Source organism: Schistocerca serialis, chromosome 12 (assembly GCF_023864345.2).
Source record: "Schistocerca serialis cubense isolate TAMUIC-IGC-003099 chromosome 12, iqSchSeri2.2, whole genome shotgun sequence".
NCBI classification, from domain to species: Eukaryota; Metazoa; Arthropoda; class Insecta; order Orthoptera; family Acrididae; genus Schistocerca; species Schistocerca serialis.
In genome coordinates, this window is record NC_064649.1 from 161,958,248 (window position 1) to 161,980,834 (window position 22,587).

A 22,587-nucleotide genomic window follows, 5' to 3' on the forward strand; every position below is an offset into this window, starting at 1 on the left:
TGTAGGTTGCAGTAAGTACTGGGAGAAGAAGCAGCTTGCACAGGATAGAGTAGCATGGAGAGCTGCATCAAACCAGTCTCAGGACCGAAGACAACAACAACAACAACAACAACAACAATGTTTCTAAAAGCGAGAAGATTAGGGTTTAACGTCGCGTCGACTGTGTGGTCATTAGAGATGGAAAATACGGGGGCACCGAACATTTACAAAGAGAGGCAGGATGTAGTGTCACAGGTTTGTTTAATCCGTGTAAGACTGCACATAAATGCTGAAACCTGAGCTAGTGGATGCTCGAATGTGGATGCCGACTATCCCACAAAAGCCTACTGACAAAAGTTGCAAGACCAGTGTCGAGTTAAGAGTCTAGAGATATACGACAGCCCCTTATGTACCACTCCTACGGGACTGGGAAAAGAGATTAGATTACTTACAGAGGACACAGAGACATCTAATAGTCATTCTTTCCAGCACTCAATACGTGTGGAGCCGAAAAAATTCTACGATGCGTTCGAAGCTACGTACCCCGTGACGAGCACTTCACAGTGGTTTGCAGAGTGTAGTTGTAGACATAGATTAACATACAACACGGACGGCAGGAGTCCCGACACAGTTCCTGTGGAACATTCACAGGCACTTGTACTTATATCAATGTCTCTCCATTCGAGATGACGTGCCGCATCCTTCCTACCGAGAAACTCTCAACCGAGCTACAAATTTCTTTTAACGCCATACGACTGAACTCTAATTGAAGAGTGCCGGTGCGGTTCTCGAGTGGAACGTGTAACAAGACAAAGTGAGAAACCCCCCCTCCCGACGCATTCGGGAGGTCGACGGTTCAATCCCGCGTCCGGCCATCCTGATTTAGGTTTTCCGTGATGTACCTAAATCGTTCCAGGCAAATGCCAGGATGGTTCCTTTGAAAGGGCACGGTCGATTTCCATCCCCTTCCTTCCCTAATGCAATTAGACCGATGACCTCGCTGTCTGATCTCCTACAAAAAAAAAAAAAAAAAAAAAAAAAAAAAAAAAAAAAAAAAAAAAAAAAAAAACAATCCAAACAATCCCCCCTCCCAAACCGGCCGCGTGTAGGAACGCAAATGTCTACACCGCCACGGGGCTTCCGAAAGGAGAAAGATACTTAAAAACTGATAATGCAGCATCCTGTCTCTAGCATGTCAACATCTAGTCACACGTTCTCCCCCGAGCCCGTTATCAGTGAAGGTTCGGTTTAAGCGACTTCGTACGCTGTTGTGCAGATACTACAACTGTATCGCTCGGGTTATCGTCGCTGTACTCCGTGTTCCTTTGTTTGTTGTGATGTCGGTGCAGGCTCAGCTCATTTTTCCATTCTCTGTTATTACAACATATCTCATAGTTAATATTTAACCAGGTTCTTAAATCTGAGGATCCCCCGCAAGTTAGTACCGGGTGATCAAAAAGTCAGTATAAATTTCAAAACTGAATAAATCACGGAATAATGTAGATAGAGAGGTACAAATTGACACACATGCTTGGAATGACATGGGGTTTTATTACAACAACGACAATAAAAAATACAAAAGTTCAAAAATGTCCGACAGATGGCGCTTCATCTGATCAGAATAGCAATAATTAGCATAACAAAGTAAGACAAAGCAAAAATGATGCTCTTTACAGGAAATGCTCAATATGTCCACCATTATTCCTCAACAATAGCTGTAGTCGAGGAATAATGTTGTGAACAGCACTGTAAAGCATGTCCGGAGTTATGGTGAGGCATTGGCGTCGGATGTTGTCTTCCAGCATCCCTAGGGATGTCGGTCGATCACGATACACTTGCGACTTCAGGTAACCCCAACGCCAATAATCGCACGGACTGAGGTCTGGGGACCTGGGAGGCCAAGCATGACGAAAGTGGCGGCTGAGCACACGATCATCACCAAACGACGCGCGCAAGAGATCTTACACGCGTCTAGCAATATGGGGTGGAGCGCCATCCTGCATAAACATCGTACGTTCCAGCAGGTGTTTATCAGCCAGGCTGGGGACGATGCGATTCTGTAACATATCGGCGTACCTCTCACCCGTCTCTGTGGCAGTTACTGACGGTTTGCTGTCCAACGCCATCTGTCGGACATTTTGTGAACTTTGTTTTTTATTTTTGTTCTAATAAAACCCCATGTCATTCCAAGCCTGTGTGTCAATTTTTCGTGTCCATTATACACTCCTGGAAATTGAAATAAGAACACCGTGAATTCATTGTCCCAGGAAGGGGAAACTTTATTGACACATTCCTGGGGTCAGATACATCACATGATCACACTGACAGAACCACAGGCACATAGACACAGGCAACAGAGCATGCATAATGTCGGCACTAGTACAGTGTATATCCACCTTTCGCAGCAATGCAGGCTGCTATTCTCCCATGGAGACGATCGTAGAGATGCTGGATGTAGTCTTGTGGAACGGCTTGCCATGCCATTTCCACCTGGCGCCTCAGTTGGACCAGCGTTCGTGCTGGACGTGCAGACCGCGTGAGACGACGCTTCATCCCGTCCCAAATATGCTCAATGGGGGACAGATCCGGAGATCTTGCTGGCCAGGGTAGTTGACTTACACCTTCTAGAGCACGTTGGGTGGCACGGGATACATGCGGACGTGCATTGTCCTGTTGGAACAGCAAGTTCCCTTGCCGGTCTAGGAATGGTAGAACGATGGGTTCGATGACGGTTTGGATGTACCGTGCACTATTTAGTGTCCCCTCGACGATCACCAGTGGTGTACGGCCAGTGTAGGAGATCGCTCCCCACACCATGATGCCGGGTGTTGGCCCTGTGGCCTCGGTCGTATGCAGTCCCGACTGTGGCGCTCACCTGCACGGCGCCAAACACGCATACGACCATCATTGGCACCAAGGCAGAAGCGACTCTCATCGCTGAAGACGACACGTCTCCATTCGTCCCTCCATTCACGCCTGTCGCGACACCACTGGAGGCGGGCTGCACGATGTTGGGGCGTGAGCGGAAGACGGCCTAACGGTGTGCGGGACCGTAGCCCAGCTTCATGGAGACGGTTGCGAATGGTCCTCGCCGATACCCCAGGAGCAACAGTGTCCCTAATTTGCTGGGAAGTGGCGGTGCGGTCCCCTACGGCACTGCGTAGGATCCTACGGTCTTGGCGTGCATCCGTGCGTCGCTGCGGTCCGGTCCCAGGTCGACGGGCACGTGCACCTTCCGCCGACCACTGGCGACAACATCGATGTACTGTGGAGACCTCACGCCCCACATGTTGAGCAATTCGGCGGTACGTCCACCTGGCCTCCCGCATGCCCACTATACGCCCTCGCTCAAAGTCCGTCAACTGCACATATGGTTCACGTCCACGCTGTCGCGGCATGCTACCAGTGTTAAAGACTGCGATGGAGCTCCGTATGCCACGGCAAACTGGCTGACACTGACGGCGGCGGTGCACAAATGCTGCGCAGCTAGCGCCATTCGACGGCCAACACCGCGGTTCCTGGTGTGTCCGCTGTGCCGTGCGTGTGATCATTGCTTGTACAGCCCTCTCGCAGTGTCCGGAGCAAGTATGGTGGGTCTGACACACCGGTGTCAATGTGTTCTTTTTTCCATTTCCAGGAGTGTAATTATCCGGGCTGTTATGCCGTGGTCGGTTGATGAATTCTGTGTCAATTCCCAACGTTTCGTCTCCGACTGCGGGAGACATCTTCAAGGGGGTCCGTAGCTCGATGGAAGGTCCAAAACAGCCACTGGCTCGCTACTGAGCGTGACGTCACGGGTTTTGGAAACGTCAGTGCAATTGGCCGCTGTCCGCTGACGTCGATCGCCGTTGCCATCACCCAGTAGTGGACGGGTGGTACACATCTTCAACACTGGCATCCATATAGCGTTTAATTTCACGACCTCCTCCTTTCGGTTGAAATTATTTGGGTGTTTAGCGATTTCGATTGCCTCCCTGTAGAGCCTTTCGTAATATCCGTTGTGGCCGCTAGTACTTGCGTCTCCTCGAAACGAATATGGTGGTTCCCTGGCTGGAAAGCATGCTCCGCAACAGCTGATTATTCCGTTTCTCCTCTTCTACATTTGCCCTTGTGCTCTTCCAAACTTTTAGAAACAGTTCTTTTAGTGGTACCCACATAAAGATCTCCACAGCTGCATGGGATCCTATACACTCCAGCTTTTTCTAATGGTTTGCGAGCGTCCTTGGCGGGCTTAAGGTATCCCTGTATCTTCCTGGTGGGCTTGTAAATTACGGTGATATTCCGCTTCGTCAAGATCCTGCCTATTCTTTCCGTTACATTTCTAACAAACGGCAGGAAAACCTTAGATTTTGCAGCATCCTGTACGTCACTACGATTTCTGCGTGGCTGTCTCAACGCACGTGTTGAAGAAGACGTGTACCACCCGTCCACTACTGGGTGATGGCAACGGCGATCGACGGCGACGGACAGCGGCCAATTGCACTGACGTTTCCAAAACCCGTGACGTCACGCCGCGGCGTGGGAGCGCGCGGATACGGAATTTAGCGGCAGTCAGTAGCGAGCCAGCGGCTGTGTTGGACCTTCCATCGAGCTACGGACGCCCTTGAAGATGTCTCTCGCAAACGGGGACGAAACGTTGGGAATTGACACAGACTTCATCAACCGACCACGGCATAACAGCCCGGATAATTATAATGGACATGATATTTCCGGCCGTGAAAGTCTACATTTTAGTGTCAATTTTTACCTCTCTATCAACATTATTCCGTGGTTTATTAAGTTTTCAAATTTATACTGACTTTTTTATCACCCTGTAGGTCAACGCTTTTCACAGGACTGACCAGGAAGTTAATTTAAAGCCGCAGCAGCATATTAATCTCGCTGTAGGCTGGCACAAGCTGTATGTAAACTACCACCTGGGGGTGGTTGGCTTGGTTCAAATGGCTCTGAGCACTATGGGACTTAACATCTGAGGTCATCAGTCCCCTAGAACTTAGAACTACTTAAACCTAACTAACCTAAAGACATCACACGCATCCGTGCCCGAGGCAGGATTCGAACCTGCGACCGTAGCAGCAGCGCGGTTCCAGACTGAAGCGCCTAGAACCGCTCGGCCACCACGGCCGGCTCCTGGGGGTGGCTGCTAACTGCAGGTCGGTGATACACACAGGTGAGGAGAACCTCCGAGCAAGAGGCAGCAGAGGGGAAGAAGGCGGCAGCCGCCGGTCAGGCGGTGCACCTCCGGTACCTGCGTGGGCGTGGAAGGCGGCTCGTGCGGCGTGAGCGCGCCGCCGTCGGCGTCTGCGGCGGCGGCGACGGCGCCGTTGGTGGCGGGCGGCTGGCGAAAGGCGGCCTCCACGGAGAGGGACAGGGAGAGGTCGCAGCCCGAGGGCAGCTCCTCGCAGCCCAGCTCGCTCAGCGCGCCGCGGATCATCTCCAGCTGCCGCTGCAGCCGCCGCTCCACGCACTGCACCTCCACCAGCTCCCTGTATGTGTGCAACACTCTCACATCTCACTCCAGGTTCATTTTGTCATCTAACAAAATACAAGTGATGTTGTTATTCAATTGAAAAGCTGGAGTTTGACATTTCGCTTACTATTTTATCAATCACAATTGGCGTAAGAATCGTGGATTGACCATTGTCATAAAATATTGCACTATGAAAGGTGAATAGTTTTTACTTGCAGTTTCGGGGTCTAGTGAAGCAGGGGATACAACCCGTCGGCTTTGACCAATGACTTCATACATTAGAGATAGTAATGTCTTCACTTCGAGGCATAGATAATAAAGCAGTTTTGTGTTCCGGATAAGCGCTATCATCGTACATTAAAATAATTATTCGTAATGATATTGAGGTAATTTCGAGTATTACTTTGTTATTGTAGAATAATTTTTAGTGTCTTATTTTCGTTTATAGGAATGGATTTGTCTGTTTGTGAGTATGTAATTTTCGTTACTGTCTGTGTAGGCGAGCTTCGGTTTTTCCTCGATATTTCCGTGTGATAAGTTCACTTTCCCATTAGCTTCTTTCACTGTATTTCACTATTTTGACATATTTCACTGGTTTTTTCCACCAATATGTGTATTTTCGTGTTGTGAAGTACGTAATAGAAACTTCTCGGCTGTCGATTTTCTTTCGTTTCCCAGCACTAGTACCAGTACGACATTTTCGAATGTGTACTTGCTATATTACGGGCGAAACCCCTGACACAACTACAACTTGTATCCCGTCCTTCACTTCTCCTTTACACTGACGACACAACTACAACTTGTATCCCGTCCTTCACTTCTCCTTCACACTGACACTATATGTGTCAAAAGATACAAAGGTTGCATGTAGGTATATAGCTCAAGTAACGAATGGGATACTAGTAGCGTCCAAGGCAACAAGAAAACTGTACCCCTTAGTGAAGTACGGGATACAGATTGTACATGTGTCGTCTTCTCGTCTCCGTGTAGTTCAATTGAGATACAGGTTGCAAATGTAACTTACGTCTATTTCCACCTTTTCGTTACCAGTCTACATATATAGAGGTCAACGGGAGTCTGGTATACATATATTACATACGTAGGTCCATCTGTGATCAGTAGTACTCATATGTACGTAAGAAAAGACCGTTAGTAATAGCGGAGACGGCATAAACAACACATCTACAATTTGTATCCCGTGTTCCACTTAAGGTTTACTGAAGCGGAGGATACATCGTTCAAGTGAACAACAGGACAGCAATGTTAGTTGGAACTAAGAAATCGACGTACGCTGAACTTGTATCCCGTACTGCACCTAAACAACACAGTTCGAAAGAGTTTCGAGACACAACTGACATACATGTAACATGATGTATTCTTCGCTAGTAATATATTTCATTCATCTCTTTCCATTGTATTTTGCGCAGAAATACTAAGATACAAACACGCGATATCGTTAACGTGAAAATACTACTGGCACTTATATATGTGAAGTACAGTTATTCTCTCTTGCATTCCTTTCTTGCTGAACATTCTTCTCGGCTCTTTCATCTTTGCAGTAGATGCACTCTGGCCAATTCTGACGTGATTGGTCAAAGCCGACGGGTTGTATCCCCTGCTAAACTAGACCCGTTTCATTTTGTGATGTAACAAAATAAAAGTGATGTTATTCAATTGAAAAGCTGGAGTTTGAGATTTCGCTTGCTATTTTATCAATCACAATTGGCGTAAGAATCATGGATTGACCATTGTCACAAAATATTGCATTATCAGATGTGAATAGTTTTTACGTGCAGTTTCGCGTGGCTTGAATCAGTCACAGCTGGCGTGCTATTGATTAAGAAATTGCGTTACCGTCTTTCTAACTTCTTCATGATCGTAGGTACGATCATACCCGGCCGTGAAGTTATTGTTATCAGAAGACATTTTCCTAAGGGACCGTAAAGTTCTTAAGGGCGCAAAAACAACTGTAACATCACACAAAAGGGGAATTCAGTATTAAAGCTGATGCAAGAAGACGATCAAACAGTTTTATTTTTGTCAATGTAACACGCACATTGGACTGCTGATCTTGGTGTCTGTAATCTTAGCAAAATGCATAATTAAAATGAAAATACTACTGAGGAGATGATAGGAATGAGCACTGCTAAATGATTCAGTATTCCCAGAACAAATATTTATTATAACTAAAACATATATCGTACCTTAAGCTTAGTACTACAATGACGGTAGGTTTTTATGTCCGTTTCATGTCCATTGAGCGCTCTTTTATATCGCCATTGTCCTCTTGAGTCGCCCGTGCGTCGTCACGGTAAGTTATAACAGTTCTTCTTTTTACAAAAATGGTTCAAATGGCTCTGAGCACTATGGGACATAACATCTGTGGTCATCAGTCACCTAGAACTTAGAACTACTTAAACCTAACTAACCTAAGGACATCACACACATCCGTGCCCGAGGCAGGATTCGAACCTGCGACCGTAGCAGTCGCGCGGTTCCGGACTGAGCGCCTAGAACCGCTAGACCACCGCGGCCGGCTTCTTTTTAAAAAAAATGGTTCAAATGGCTCTGAGCACTATGGGACTTGACATCTTAGGTCATCAGTCCCCTAGAACTTAGAACTACTTAAACTTAACTAACCTAAGGCCAACACACACATCCATGCCCGAGGCAGGATTCGAACCTGCGACCGTAGCAGCCCCGCGGTTCCGGACTGCAGCACTAGAACCGCACGGCCACCGCGGCCGGCGCTTCTATTTACACTTCACTCAAACTTAGACGTAACACGTTTTTATACATTTAGTAAAAATTAGATCAGACTGCCACAAATCTGCGTCCGTCTTACTTAAGAAAAACAGTACAAGTCTTTAGCGCTCAAGGCTTCATTTGCTCTCCAGCGAACAAAATAGTGAAGGATCGCATATACATCCGTATTCTACTGTTTATGTTGCCGCCCAAAGACGACGAATTACATTATGTAGGAAATTCCACCATCGCTATGCGACGCCTTATTGTACATTAATCATTCTTTATAAACAAGTATTTGCCTCCTGGCCAAAAGTATTAACTATTTGCTGTTTTAATGAAGCCAAAAATATGGAATATCACAATTTCGAACTGAGGCACCGAGGCCCGTATAAAAATATTGAAGCTGTAACGTGATTATTCAGATCGAGTTAATTACTATAATATAGGGACCGAAAGGCTACTTACAATTTGTACAGAAACCAAATGGCAGTTATAAGAGTTGAGGGGCATGAAAGGGAAATCGTAGAGCGAGACCAAGATATGAATACACTAAACAGATTCAGAAGGATGTAGGTTGCAGTAGGTACTGGGAGATGAAGAAGCTTGCACAGGATAGAGTAGCATGGAGAGCTGCGTCAAACCAGTCTCAGGACTGAAGACAACAACAACAACATTGTATTAACTGCTCTGAGGTCTTAAAACTGGTAATGTTTAATTGAGTTGTAGAAGAATGAACATCAGAATTCAAATTATGCTTGTGCTAATGATACAAACAATACCAGATAAAATAAACATTTGTAACACACGCACACACACACGTCAGATACAAACCATCACCCAATGTATGCAGTGTGTGGTAGCCAGCGGACCAGTACTAAGAACAGGTCGGAGGCCAACTTTATTTCATCTGCCAGTCTTTACTGCACAGCTAAAGGTAGTCTGTGGCACGCGCTCACGATTGGGGTATTGGCCTGACTACACACAGAGTGCAGCGTTCACAACATCAACAACAAGTAACTACAAACATTTTTGGCACGGAGGCGTTGCCCGTTTTGTCTCCCAGTGGGATAAATGTATTAACAGTCATGGCAATTACTTTCAAAATAGCCCGCCGGAGTGGCCGAGCGGTTAAAGGCGCTACAGTCTGGAACCGCACGCCCGCTACGGTCGCAGGATCGAATCCTGCCTCGGGCATGGATGTGTGTGATGTCCTTAGGTTAGTTAGGTTTAAGTAGTTCTAAGTTCTAGGGGACTGATGACCACAGCAGTTGAGTCCCATAGTGCTCAGAGCCATTTGAACCATTTGAACTTTCAAAATAATAAACAGTTCACATTTCTTTCCATGTGTATTGTCTTAATTTGACAGTCCCTTACAGAAATGAGGTCCGGTTGGCAGCAGATATAGCCTCGCTACTGGATGCTAGACAATAGTCATATTAAGGCACCGTTAGGACTGCACCCGATTCAGTCTAACAATGGCTGGGAACTGGTGTGCTAAATGTAGAGGTTTTTACGTAAGTCTAGGGAGACTGTAGACGTGGAGGCGGGTTGTCAACGGCGGTACTCTCACCGTCTCACTGCTGCTCACCGTGTGTGTGTGTGTGTGTGTGTGTGTGTGTGTGTGTGAGTAATGCCCAGCCTACTGGCAAGTCTCGCGATGTGCCGAATGCAGAAAGTTTCCTGTAACCACTGTAGCGTCACAGGCTATTTTGTAGGAATTATACGATGTCACATTCGAGGTTTAACTTAGCTGACGAAATACTCAGAAGATTTCTTAAGGTGTAAGTTAGACAAAAAGACCGGACAGCCCATCGAGTGGGAAATTATATGTAGAGGCTAACAAGGGAACCTCCCCATCCCACCCCCCTCAGATTTAGTTATAAGTTGGCACAGTGGATAGGCCTTGAAAAACTGAACACAGATCAATCGAGAAAACAGGAAGAAGTTGTGTGGAACTATGAAAAAAATAAGCAAAATATACAAACTGAGTAGTCCATGTGCAAGATAGGCAATATCAGGGATAGCCTGAGCTCAGGAGCGCCGTGGTCCCGTGGTTAGCGTGAGCAGCTGCGGAACGAGAGGTCCTTGGTTCAAGTTTTCCCTCCAGTGAAACATTTAAATTTTTATTTTCAGACAATTTGTATCTGACAAACTCTTATGTTTTCATCACTTTTTTGGGAGTGATTATCACATCCACAAGAAAACCTAAAACGGGCAAAGTAGAAGAATCTTTTTACCCATTCGCCATGCGTACAAGTTAGTTGGGTCGACAACATATTCCTGTCATGTGACGCACATGCCGTCACCAGTGTCGTATAGAATATATCAGACGTGTTTTCCTGTGGAGGAAATGATTCACCTATGACCTTGCGATCAAATGTTTTCGGTTCCCATTGGAGAGGCACGTCCTTTCGTCTACTAATCGCACGGTTTTGCGGTGCGGTCGCAAAACACAGACACTAAACTTATTACAGTGAACAGAGACGTCAATGAACGAACGGACAGATCATAACATTGCGAAAATAAAAAAAGTATACCCTTCACTCGAGGGAAGACTTGAACCAAGGACCTCTCGTTCCGCAACTGCTCACGCTAACCACGGCACCACGGCGCTCCTGAGCTCACACTCTCCTTGATGTTGCCTATCTTGTCATAAACTACTCAGTCTGTATATTTTGCTTATTTTTTTCATAGTTCCACACAACTTCTTCCTGTTTTCTCGATTGATCTGTGTTTTAGTTTTTCAAGGTTTATCCACTGTGCCAGCTCATAACTAAATATGAGGGGGGTGCGATGGGTTGGTTCCGTCGTTAGTAATCCGTCGACGCTGTACATCTGGGGGGTAGTACGGGTGTTAAAACATTGCCACCTGCTGTGATGCGGAGTCACTTACTCCGAGACGGTGTCACACCATTGACGAGCTCAGCTAACGGATAGCACTATGGATAAGTGCGGCCAGCCAGCTTCCTCTCTGTGTAGGGATATCGAATTTGTTGTTTTGGATTGTGAGTGATGATCTGTCACACAGAGAACAATGTCTGCTCTGGCAGTTGTAATATTAATCTGGTGTTCTGCAAGATGTTAATGTGAAATGTTGTTTACGATGTTGGAGAGTATACAAGTTACAGTGACAACCGAGCTTTTGTCGATCCGGTGACATCGGTCAAGAACAGCGTCCCTCGGAACTCCACACATAACTGCCAGGTGAAGAAGAACAGCTGGCGCGGCAGACCGGAAGTGAGTAGCGGGTCCGGAGCGCTGCTGCAAATGGTGAGTCAATTATATACGGAAAGGGTGAGTATTCAGAATACCAGACGAGACACCGTATGCAGTGGCACGTACTACATACTTAAGTGCACGCACCACGGTGCTGCACGGTTTCTTAGAAGTAGATACCTTAGTGGTTGCGAAGCAACTCAAATCGCTCGATACGGGCAAGTCTTCTGGTCCAGATTGTATACCGATTAGGTTCCTTTCAGATTACGCTGATACAATAGCTCCCTACTTAGCAATCATATACAACCGCTCGCTCACCGATAGATTTGTACCTACAGATTGGAAAATTGCGCAGGTCGCACCAGTGTTTAAGAAGGGTAGTAGGAGTAATCCATCGAACTACAGACCTATATCATTGACGGCGGTTTGCAGTAGGGTTTTGGAGCATATACTGTATTCAAACATTATGAATCACCTCGAAGGGAACGATCTATTGATATGCAATCAGCACGGTTTCAGAAAACATCGTTCCTGTGCAACGCAGCTAGCTCTTTATTCGCACGAAGTAATGGCCGCTATCGACAGGGGATCTCAAGTTGATTCCGTATTTCTAGATTTCCGGAAAGCTTTTGACACCGTTCCTCACCAGTGACTTCTAATCGAGCTGCGGGCCTATGGGGTATCGTCTCAGTTGTGCGACTGGATTCGTGATTTCCTGTCAGGAAGGTCGCATTTCTTAGTAATAGACGGCAAATCGTCGAGTAAAACTGAAGTGATATCAGGTGTTCCCCAGGGAAGCGTCCTGGGACCTCTGCTGTTCCTTATCTATATAAATGACCTGGGTGACAATCTGAGCAGTTCTCTTAGGTTGTTCGCAGATGATGCTGTAATTTACCGTCTAGTAAGGTCATCCGAAGACCAGTATCAGTTGCAAAGCGATTTAGAAAATTGCTGTATGGTGTGGCAGGTGGCAGTTGACGCTAAATTACGAAAAGTGTGAGGTGGTCCACACGAGTTCCAAAAGAAATCCGTCGGAATTCGATTAGTCGGTAAATATTACAATTCTCGAGGCTGTCAATTCAACTAAGTACCTGGGTGTTAAAATTACGAACAACTTCAGTTGGAAAGACCACATAGATTATATTGAGGAGAAAGCGAGCCAAAGGTTGCGTTTCATTGGCAGGACACTTAGCAGATGCAACAAGTCCACTAAAGAGACAGCTTACACTACACTCGTTCGTCCTCTGTTAGAATATTGCTGCGCGCTGTGGGATCCTTACCAGGTGGGATTGACGGAGGACATCGAAAGGGTGCAAAAAAGGGCAGCTCGTTTTGTATTATCACGTAATAGGGGAGAGTGTGTGGCAGATATGATACGCGAGTTGGGATGGAAGCCATTAAAGCAAAGACGTTTTTCGTCGCGGCGAGATCTATTTACGAAATTTCAGTCACCAACTTTCTCTTCCGAATGCGAAAATATTTTGTTGAGCCCAACCTACATAGGTAGCAATGATCATCAAAATAAAATAAGAGAAATCAGAGCTCGAACAGAAAGGTTTAGGTGTTTGTTTTTCCCACGCGCTGTTCGGGAGTGGAATGGTAGAGAGATAGTATGATTGTGGTTCGATGAACCCTCTGCCAAGCACTTAAATGTGAATTGCAGAGTAATCATGTAGATGTAGATGTAGATGTAGATGTACAGGGACTGTACGTGTGTGGCCGGTTTGTTGGGTCACCACCCCGTGACGTAAGGCTGTCGTGGTGTGTGACGTCATTACGGTATGGACTTTACGAGTCGGTCGCGTTTGCAGATGTCTCGTCGTGTTTGACGGTGCCCCCGGTGGTGCGTGTGTATGTGCTTACGTAATGTGTCGTATCGGGTTGATTTGAGCCTCGGTGTCGGACGTGTGAAGTCGCTGGCAGTGTTTATAGTTCGGGACGTAAGGTTTGGAAGCATTTTCAGTGAGTTACCAATTTTTTTTTGTTTATGTGTTTGGCGTCTTCGCTAAGTGTTATTGGTTTGCTGCTTGTGGCGTGTTAAGATGTTTAATTCATTGTGTGGCTTCTGTTGTTAGGTTCGGATATGACGATGAAATATAACAGTGCTACGTTACGGACGGCGATGGGGAGGGCACGATGTCCTTTACAAAATTCAAAATTCCTTCAATTCCGTCGTCTCGGACCAGGGACGGGTACATGTGGTGGCGTCAGCGCTCGCGTGTGTGTGTGTGGGGGGGGGGGGGGGGGGGGGGGCTGACCTAGTCTGCAGTGCAGTAATCAGTAATGTGTTGGTGGTAAATAATTGTGTTTACTCTTCTAGATTTGTGATGTTTTGTGTATTTATGGTGTATTGAATGTGTTTTAATTAATGTACCCATGTTTGATTTTTGGATTTTTGAGGTGTTGTGGTTTTGGTTTTATTTTTCATAGTAGCCTCTCCCCGATGTTATTCAATCTGTATATTGAGCAAGCAGTAAAGGAAACAAAAGAAACATTCGGAGTAGGTATTAAAATCCACGGAGAAGAAATAAAAACATATAGGTTCGCCGATGACACTGTAATTCTGTCAGAGGCAGCAAAGGACTTGGAAGAGCAGTTGAACGGAATGGACAGTGTCTTGAAAGGAGGATATAAGATGAACATCAACAAAAGCAAAACGAGGATAATGGAATGTAGTCGAATTAAGTCGGGTGGTGCTGGGGGAATTAGATTAGGATATGAGACGCTTAAAGTAGTAAACGAGTTTTGCTATTTGGGGAGCAAAATAACTGATGATGGTCGAAGTAGAGAGCATATAAAATGTAGACTTGCAATGGCAAGGAAAGCGTGTCTGAAGAAAAGAAATTTGTTAACATCGAGTATCGATCCAAGAGTCAGGAAGTCGTTTCTGAAGGTATTTGTATGGAGTGTAGCCATGTATGGAAGTGAAACATGGACAATAAATAGTTTGGACAAGAAGAGAATAGAAGCTTTAGAAATGTGGTGCTACAGAAGAATGCTGAAGATTAGATGGGTAGATCACATAACTAATGAGGAGGTATTGAATAGTATTGGGGAGAAGAGAAGTTTGTGGCACAACTTGACTAGAAGAAGGGATCGGTTGGTAGGACATGTTCTGAGGCATCAAGGGATCACCAATTTAGTACTGGAGGGCAGCGTGGAGGGTAAAAATCGTAGAGGGAGACCAAGAGATGAATACACTAAGCAGATTCAGAAGGATGTAGGTTGCAGTAAGTACTGGGAGATGAAGAACCTTGCACATCAAACCAGTCTCAGGACTGAAGATCACAACAGCAACAACAGCTGTAGGTTGTGTTTCTTTGGCATCGATAGTTTTGGTTGATCTATTTAGGTCAAGGGAATGCCTGATTCCAATTTTCGTAGTCTTAGATGCAGGCATTGGTGTTTTGGTATCGTCAGCTGTGGTTGACCTACAGAGGTCAAGAGAAGTGTCCGATTGCTGTAGATTCTGTCGGTGTAGCGGAATGTTGTAAATTTTCTTTGTTCGTCATTTTGTGTGTTTTGGGACCGCGGTGCGGTCTCTTTTACTGTCGTATATACCTTGTGACCCACCCTAAAACACACAATTTCCCGCGGTTTTCCCGTTAGTTGGATTGTATTTTTGGAGAGAGATGTTATTGTCTTATTTATATGTACAGGGTGTCCGAAAAGTCTTTCCCTGTTACATAAATTGATAACTCAGGCTAGAAGTAAGATACAAATATGAAACTTGTTCGGATTGTTTACAACTATCAAAGTTTTTTTCTGTTTTAGGTTCGCAGTACGTAAGTAGTGGATGAGGTGCAGTGGCCAAGAAGCCATGTTAACCAATCAGGAGAAGGCACAGTGTGTCCTGTGGTACCACGAGACGCGACCACCAGCCACAGTGCAGAGACACTTCCAGACCACATTTGGAAGGAGTCCACCCGATGTCGAGAGCATTAGAGCCCGGTATAAGAAGTTCAAGAACACAGGATCGGTTGCTGACCTCCCGAGGCCAGGTCGACCGAGAACCTCAGCAGACAGGGTGGAAGTTGTAAGGCAGTCTTTTCTGCCAAGTCCGAAGAAATCGGTGTGCAGGACCTCACGTGAATTACACATGCCAAAAAGCTCTCTCCATGACATTTTACAGAAAGGTTTATTGTTTCGTGCATACAAAGTGCAAATCGTTCAGGCCTTGTTGCCCAATGACAGTACTCGTCGATATGACTTTGCGGACGAAATGCTGTCACGTATTGAGGACGATGACGGTTATCTCAGACGAACTGCCTTTTCCGACGAAGCGACCTTTTTTGTCAGTGGAGCAGTGAATCGCCGTAATGTGCGCATTTGGGGTTCACGACCCCCTGGCGAGGCCACGGAGTGCACCAGAGGCAGTCCAAAGGTGAACGTTTGGTGCGCGCTGTTGCACGATCGAATTATCGGGCCATTCTTCTTCGCTGAGGCTACCGTCACACCTGCAGTGTATCTGGACGTGTTGCAACTGTATGCTGTTGCTCAACTGCTTCAGTATCACCCCGATGTCTTGTTTCAGCAAGACGGTGCACCGCCTCATTGGGTTTTGGACGTCCGTGCCTATCTCGATATGAACTATCCTCGGCGACGGATTGGTCGTGATGGGCCAACGGTTTGGCCTCCACGCTCTCCTGACATAACCCCATTTTATGTGGTTATGTCAAGGACGAGGTCTACCGAACACGTGTACCAGATCTCGAAACCCCGCGGCAACGGATAACCACAGTCGTTGAATAGATCCCTCAGGTGATTTTGGCTAATGTGTGGACGGAAACTGAATATCACCTAGATGTGCTACGTGCTACCGAGGGTGCTCATGTGGAAGTTTACTGATGTGTGAAAAAAACTTTGATAGTTTGTAAACAATCAGGTACCAGATTCATATTTGTATCTTACTTCTAGCCTGAATTATTAATTTATGTAATCAGGGAAAGACTTTTCGGACAGCCTTTATTTTCGTGCTTGTTGCCGTGTGTATGTAGTTACGTAATAGGTGAGACACTGAAGACGCTTAGAAGGGAACCTCCCCATCGCACCCCCTTCAGATTTAGTTATAAGTTGGCACAGTGGATAGGCCTTGAAAAACTAAACACAGATCAATCGAGAAAACTATGACAAAAATAAGCAAAATATACAAACTGAGTAGTCCAACGCAACATAGGCAACGAGGTCAAGGGGGTCGTGGTCCCGTGGTTAGCGTGAGCAGCTGGGCAACGAGAGGTCCTCGGTTCAAGTCTTCGCTCGAGTGAAAAGTTTAATTTTTTTATTTTCAGACAATTATGATCTGTCCGTTCGTTCACTGACGTCTCTGTTCACTGTACTAAGTTTAGTGTCTGTGTTTTGCGACCGCACCGCAAAACCGTGCGATTAGTAGACGAAAGGACGTGCCTCTGCAATGGGAACCGAAAACATTTGATCGGAAGGTGATACGTCAAGCGATTCCTGCACAGGAAAAGACGTCTGATATGTTGTATACGACACTGGTGACGGCATGTGCGTCACATGACAGGAATATGTTGTCGACCCACCTAACTTGTACACTTGGCGAATGGGTAAAAAGATTCTTCTACCTTGCCCGATTTAGGTTTTCTTGTGGATGTGATAATCACTCCCAAAAAAGTGATCGCATCGGACGGACGGACGGATAGATAATAATTGTCTGAAAATAAAAATTTAAACTTTTCACTGGAGGGATGACTTGAACCAAGGACCTCTCGTTCCGTAGCTGCTCACGCTAAACACAGGACCACGGCGCTCCTGAGCTCAAGTTCTCCTTGACGTTGCCTATGTTGGTCATGGACGACTCAGTTTGTATATTTTGCTTACTTTCTTCATAGTTCCACACAACTTCTTCCTGTTTTCTCGATTGATCTGTGTTCAGTTTTTCAAGGCCTATCCACTGTGCCAACTTACAACTAAGTCTGAGGGAGGTGCGATGGGGAGGTTCCCTTGTTAGAATAGCCGTTCCCGCCTTATTGGTGATGTGACGGGTGAAAGCAGACGGATGAAATGGGAGACTTGCGTGGTCCCGGAGGCAGCCAGCAGAGCTAGGTACCTGGCGGCCGGCTCGGAGGGCAGCTGCGCGGTGAGGTGGTGCTGCAGCTCCTGGGTGTCGCGCACGCCGGCCTCCAGCTCCTGCAGGCGCGCGCGCAGGCTCTCGATGGTGAGGTTGTCCACGGCCAGCTGGTTGGGCAGCAGCTTCCCCGACGTGTCCTCCACGAGGCTGTCGTCGAACGACAGCGTCGGCGTGGCCGGCCCCTGCGGCGACGACCTGCAACCCCAGCTCTCACCTCTAACATCCTCACGAGCCGAGTCAGCTTCCGACGCGAGGTCGGCTGAAAACTTGCACTGTCAGCAATACAAACTGAACAGTAACCGACCACAGTGCTGGATGTGGAGAGATGTTCGCTACGAGTCACCAGCTGCGACCAGTTGCGGCGGATTTTTCGCGTGCGTGCGGCACGATGCGCCAGTTGCGGCGGATTATACGTTTCTGCTGCAGTGCAATTTCTTTTATAATTTTTGCTCACCTACCTTTTTACAGCGGTAGATCTTCGCACGTAAAACTCCTGACTGCAGCTACTTACGAGATCACAGAAAAGCAGTGTTGAGGAAACTGTAACTTCATAGCTACACGCCGGAGGCCGCAATAAGTAAAATTTGCTGAAAATTGTTAAAGAAATGATTCGGAAAGGGGATGCCACTCGTACTTTAAACATGAAGTTCAAATTTAAACCTTCAATAGATCTTTATTGTCGTTAAGCAAGATCATCAGCCCACATTTACGAAAATTACTAAAGTTTCTGCTCACAGTTATCACCATACCTAAAACAGCCAGAACTTTTACATTCCCAAATTCCGAAACCAATTACTTGTAACACAGTCAATGATCGGCCAATTACTTCTGCACACGATATTCAGTGGTTGTCTTTAGTAAAAGTTTATGCTCGCCATAAAATACTCAGTAAGAATATACTCAGTACCGCCACGCTATATAATTCGAAGTTCACTCGCGATTTTCATCGGAACGAATTATCACAACAGTGTAAAGTTTTCATAAACAGTTTCTGGCCACTACCAGATACCATTAACACTGGACCATAACGCGGAAGTCATCCCCAGACTTCATCTTACACATAACGCGAAAAGTCACATCCCGCATAACCGCCTCCAATCAAAGCTAGTTCGCGACTCTCTGCTCACTCTCCCACACTCAAAACTATATCTCCTCGAGAACTCACTTACAGGGCGCGGCTCCAGCCAAAATCTAGCGAGCACCGACCACTTCTCTAGGCTCATTGACGTCATCAAATTAAGTAACACAAAACTCTCTAATTAAATAAACAAAACAGAATGAACTATAAGCTTTACTCTACATCTGGAAATTTATTATGTAGTCGCGAGTGTTCTGGCTGTTTTACACATAAACATACATACTTGGACATCCGACATTCACTAGTAGGGGAACCACTAGTGGACTCGTTCCCACGTTACAGAGTTGGAACAGTACCCAGTTCCTGTAGAGAATTACACGAATGACTTTTAATAATGCCGAACGTCCCACATACTCTCATGCACGCATTCTCATTCACATGCACCCTCACACGCAATACACAGATTTACTTAGAATTCTTGAAATTATTACTATAGGAAAGTGACAGAGGTTTTCTGAAACTAAAAACTTTCCAAATTTATATATGAACACTGAAAGTGTTATCAGATCATCGTACATAGTAACTGAAGGGGAACTATTACATCACTGTATTTATTTAAATTCTTGACTGTCGGAAAATTAGGTTTTTTTTCTTAATTTTACTAACTTCCAAAATAGAACTATTTTTGATCTCAGACTTTGACATATTGATTGTTTTCACAACAGAACGATGTACATCGGATATGACGTTCCTCAGGTTATTCCTTTATTAGTTATTAACATTTTCAGTTTCCTATAATGTAAGTGGCCTACTCCACTGCTTTCACAAGCGCAGCTGCAACAGATGGTCGTGACGTCAGTCTGCAGGACACAACTCGTCTGTTGCTGTCCGTTATAATACTCTACCGGCTTACATTGCAGCCCACATACATTCTGAAGTAAAGCTTTTAATAGACAAACGGGCGATCGCGCACTAGTTGCGACGCCACACAGTAACAGCAAACTTGCGACAAACGCCACGATCAATATGGAGACTATAACGTGATGTCACTGGCAATATTTTCAAATGGGCTGAGGTATAGATTAGGCTGTAACCACAATCAGGTCTCTTTAGTATCACATCGTCGGCTATGCCAACCCGCAACCGAACTGTCACCTTCCGACCTAACCTAGACCTCGGCCAAGCATCACGACCGGTTCTTTCCACTATCACATTCGTCGGCTAAGTCGACACACGACGAAATTGTAACTTTCCGACCTACCCTGTACCTCGGGCTAAGCTACAGGTCAGTGTGTCACCGTAACCAGTTTCATTTTTTTTTTTTTTTTTTTTTTTTTTTTTGCTTTCCAAATCGTCTGCCAACAGCAAAACTGCGAGTATACGCACTATACAGGCTGGTACAAGAAGGTACGGCCAAACTTACAGGAAACATTCCTCACACACAAATAAAGAAAAGATGTTATGTGGACATGTGTCCGGAAAAGCTTAATGTCCATGTTAGAGCTCATTTTAGTTTCGTCATTCCAAAGCGATCAAATTGTAAATTTTCACAATCAACATGTGTGGGCTGACGAGAATCCGCACGCAATTGTGCAATCACGTCATCAACACAGATTTTCTGTGAACGTTTGGGCAGGCATTGTTGGTGATGTGTCGATTGGGCCCCATGTACTTCCATCTACGCTCAATGGAGCACGTTATCATGATTTCATACGGGATACTCTACCTGTTGTGCTAGAACACGTGCCTTTACAAATACGATACAACATGTGGTTCGTGCGCGATGGAGCTCCTGCACATTTCAGTCCAAGTGTTCGTACGCTTCTCAACAACAGATTCGGTGACCGATGGATTGGTGGAGGCGGACCAATTCCGTGGCCTCCACGCTCTCCTGACCTCAACCCTCTTGACTTTCATTTATGGGGGCATTTGAAAGCTCTTGTCTACGCAGCCCCGGTACCAAATGTAGAGACTCTTCGTGCTCGTATTGTGGACGGCTGTGATACAATACGCCATTCTCCAGGGCTGCATCAGCGCATCAGGGATTCCGTGCGACAGACGGTGGATGCATGTATCCTCGCTAGCTGAGGACATTTTGAACATTTCCTGTAACAAAGTGCTTGAAGTCACGCTGGTACGTTCTGTTGCTGTGTGTTTCCATTCCATGATTAATGTTATTTGAAGAGAAGTAATAAAATGAGCTCTAACATGGAAAGTAAGTGTTTCCGGACACATGTCCACGTAACATATTTTCTTTCTTTGTGTGTGAGGAATGTTTCCTGAAAGTTTGGCCGTAGCTTTTTGTAACACCCTGTATTCATCCAGTGTTTGATAATGAGAGCACTTGGCGAGTTCCGACAAACTTCAAATATAACTTGAAATCTTTTCTGAGTTTTTTCCCACTTAGAGGCTTAACGTCAAATATCTAAAACATAAACTCATTTGGAAAGCAATCAGACATATAAAGGTGTTTTATACACAGGACAGTGATTCCTTAAACAATCAGGAGTTTGCTGCCACCTACTACAAACGCAAAATCACCGTCCATTTTGCGACTTAAAATCAGCAACAGGTTGGCCTGTTTCCGTAATGAATGTGTTTCGTCTCGGAGGTCAAACGTTCACGTCGACATGTTGCCACGGCGAAACCACCACAATAACGTCCTTTGTGTCACCATTCTGAATAGGCAGTCTGTAAAAAGTTAACAAACCCTCTGTGCAGCAATCCGTGCGTGTTTTGACGTAAAGTCGAGCGCCGACTGCTGGCGACCAGTTCCGCAGCACCAGCGAGGCTAGAGACTCGGCTTAGAAGCGTCAAAGCTCGTTACTTTGCTTGTACTCTCCATCGTTTATACTGAACGTATTTCTTATTTTGTCTGTCGCCCTTTGCTTGCGACACATCTGTGCAACACAAAGTTACGTATTCTAAATTTTTCCTTTCGTAATAAAACTCATTAATACGATTTGTTTGAATGTTGTCTAGCGATCCGTGAAAGGCCACATTTGACGACCAGGCAGGATTTAACAATGAGTACGAATGAAAGTCACTACTTTAATTACAACTTTCAGGATAGTGTCTAAATTTAAAGATGTAACAGAATTTTCCTTGGAAAATTTGGAAGTGATACGTTATTCACGTAGCTGTTTCCCGCCTTAGTTGCTTCTGTCTCGAGTAATTTAACTAATTCTTCTCACTTTACTGCAAATCGAGGAGCTCAATTTGTTGTTACTCTTGGAAATTTATAATTTCCAAACCGAGCCTGCTTATAGTTGCAATAACACCCTGTGTTAACGTCACTGTGGTACCTTAAACATTCCATTAGAACTACTGACAGCTTTGGGAGAGCCAGTCCTGACAAAACTCTACCATCTGGTGAGCAAGATGTATGACACAGGCGAAATTCCCACAGACTTCAAGAAGAATATAATAATTCCAATCCCAAAGAAAGCAGGTGGTGACAGATGTGAAAATTACCGAACTATCAGTTTAATAAGTCACAGCTGCAAAATACCAACGCGAATTCTTTACAGACGAATGGAAAAACTGGTAGAAGCCGACCTCGGCGAAGATCAGTTCGGATTCCGTAGAAATGTTGGAACACGTGAGGCAATACTGACCCTACGACTTATCTTAGAAGAAAGATTAAGGAAAGGCAAACCCACATTTCTAGCATTTGTACACTTAGAGAAAGCTTTTGACAATTTGTATAGAAAGCAGATGGCAGTTACAAGAGTGGAGGGAGATGAAAGGGAAGCAGTGGTTGGGAAGGGAGTGAGACAGGGTTGTAGTCTATGCCCGATGTTATTCAATCTGTATATTGAGCAAGCATTAAAGCAAACAAAAGAAAAATTCGGAGTAGGTACTAATATCCACGGAGAAGAAATAAAAACTTTGAGATTCGCTGATGACATTGTAGTTCTGTCAGAGACAGCAAAGGACTTGGAAGAGCAGTTGAATGGAATTGACAGTGTCTTGAAAGGAGGGTATAAGATGAACATCAACAAA

The 22,587-nt window shown here is 45.5% G+C and overlaps 1 protein-coding gene across 1 annotated transcript in view; it reads right to left on the reverse strand.

The window, feature by feature from the left end:
• The window catches only part of LOC126428018 (tyrosine-protein kinase Fer), a 638,139-nt gene that overhangs the window by 133,560 nt on the left and 481,992 nt on the right, over positions 1-22,587 (reverse strand). Inside the window, exons 6-7 of the mRNA XM_050089898.1 lie at positions 17,484-17,699; positions 5,228-5,465 (exon numbers count right to left, since the gene is read on the reverse strand). Coding sequence (XP_049945855.1) covers positions 5,228-5,465; positions 17,484-17,699 — 454 coding nt within the window. The remainder of the gene's footprint in view (positions 1-5,227; positions 5,466-17,483; positions 17,700-22,587) is intronic.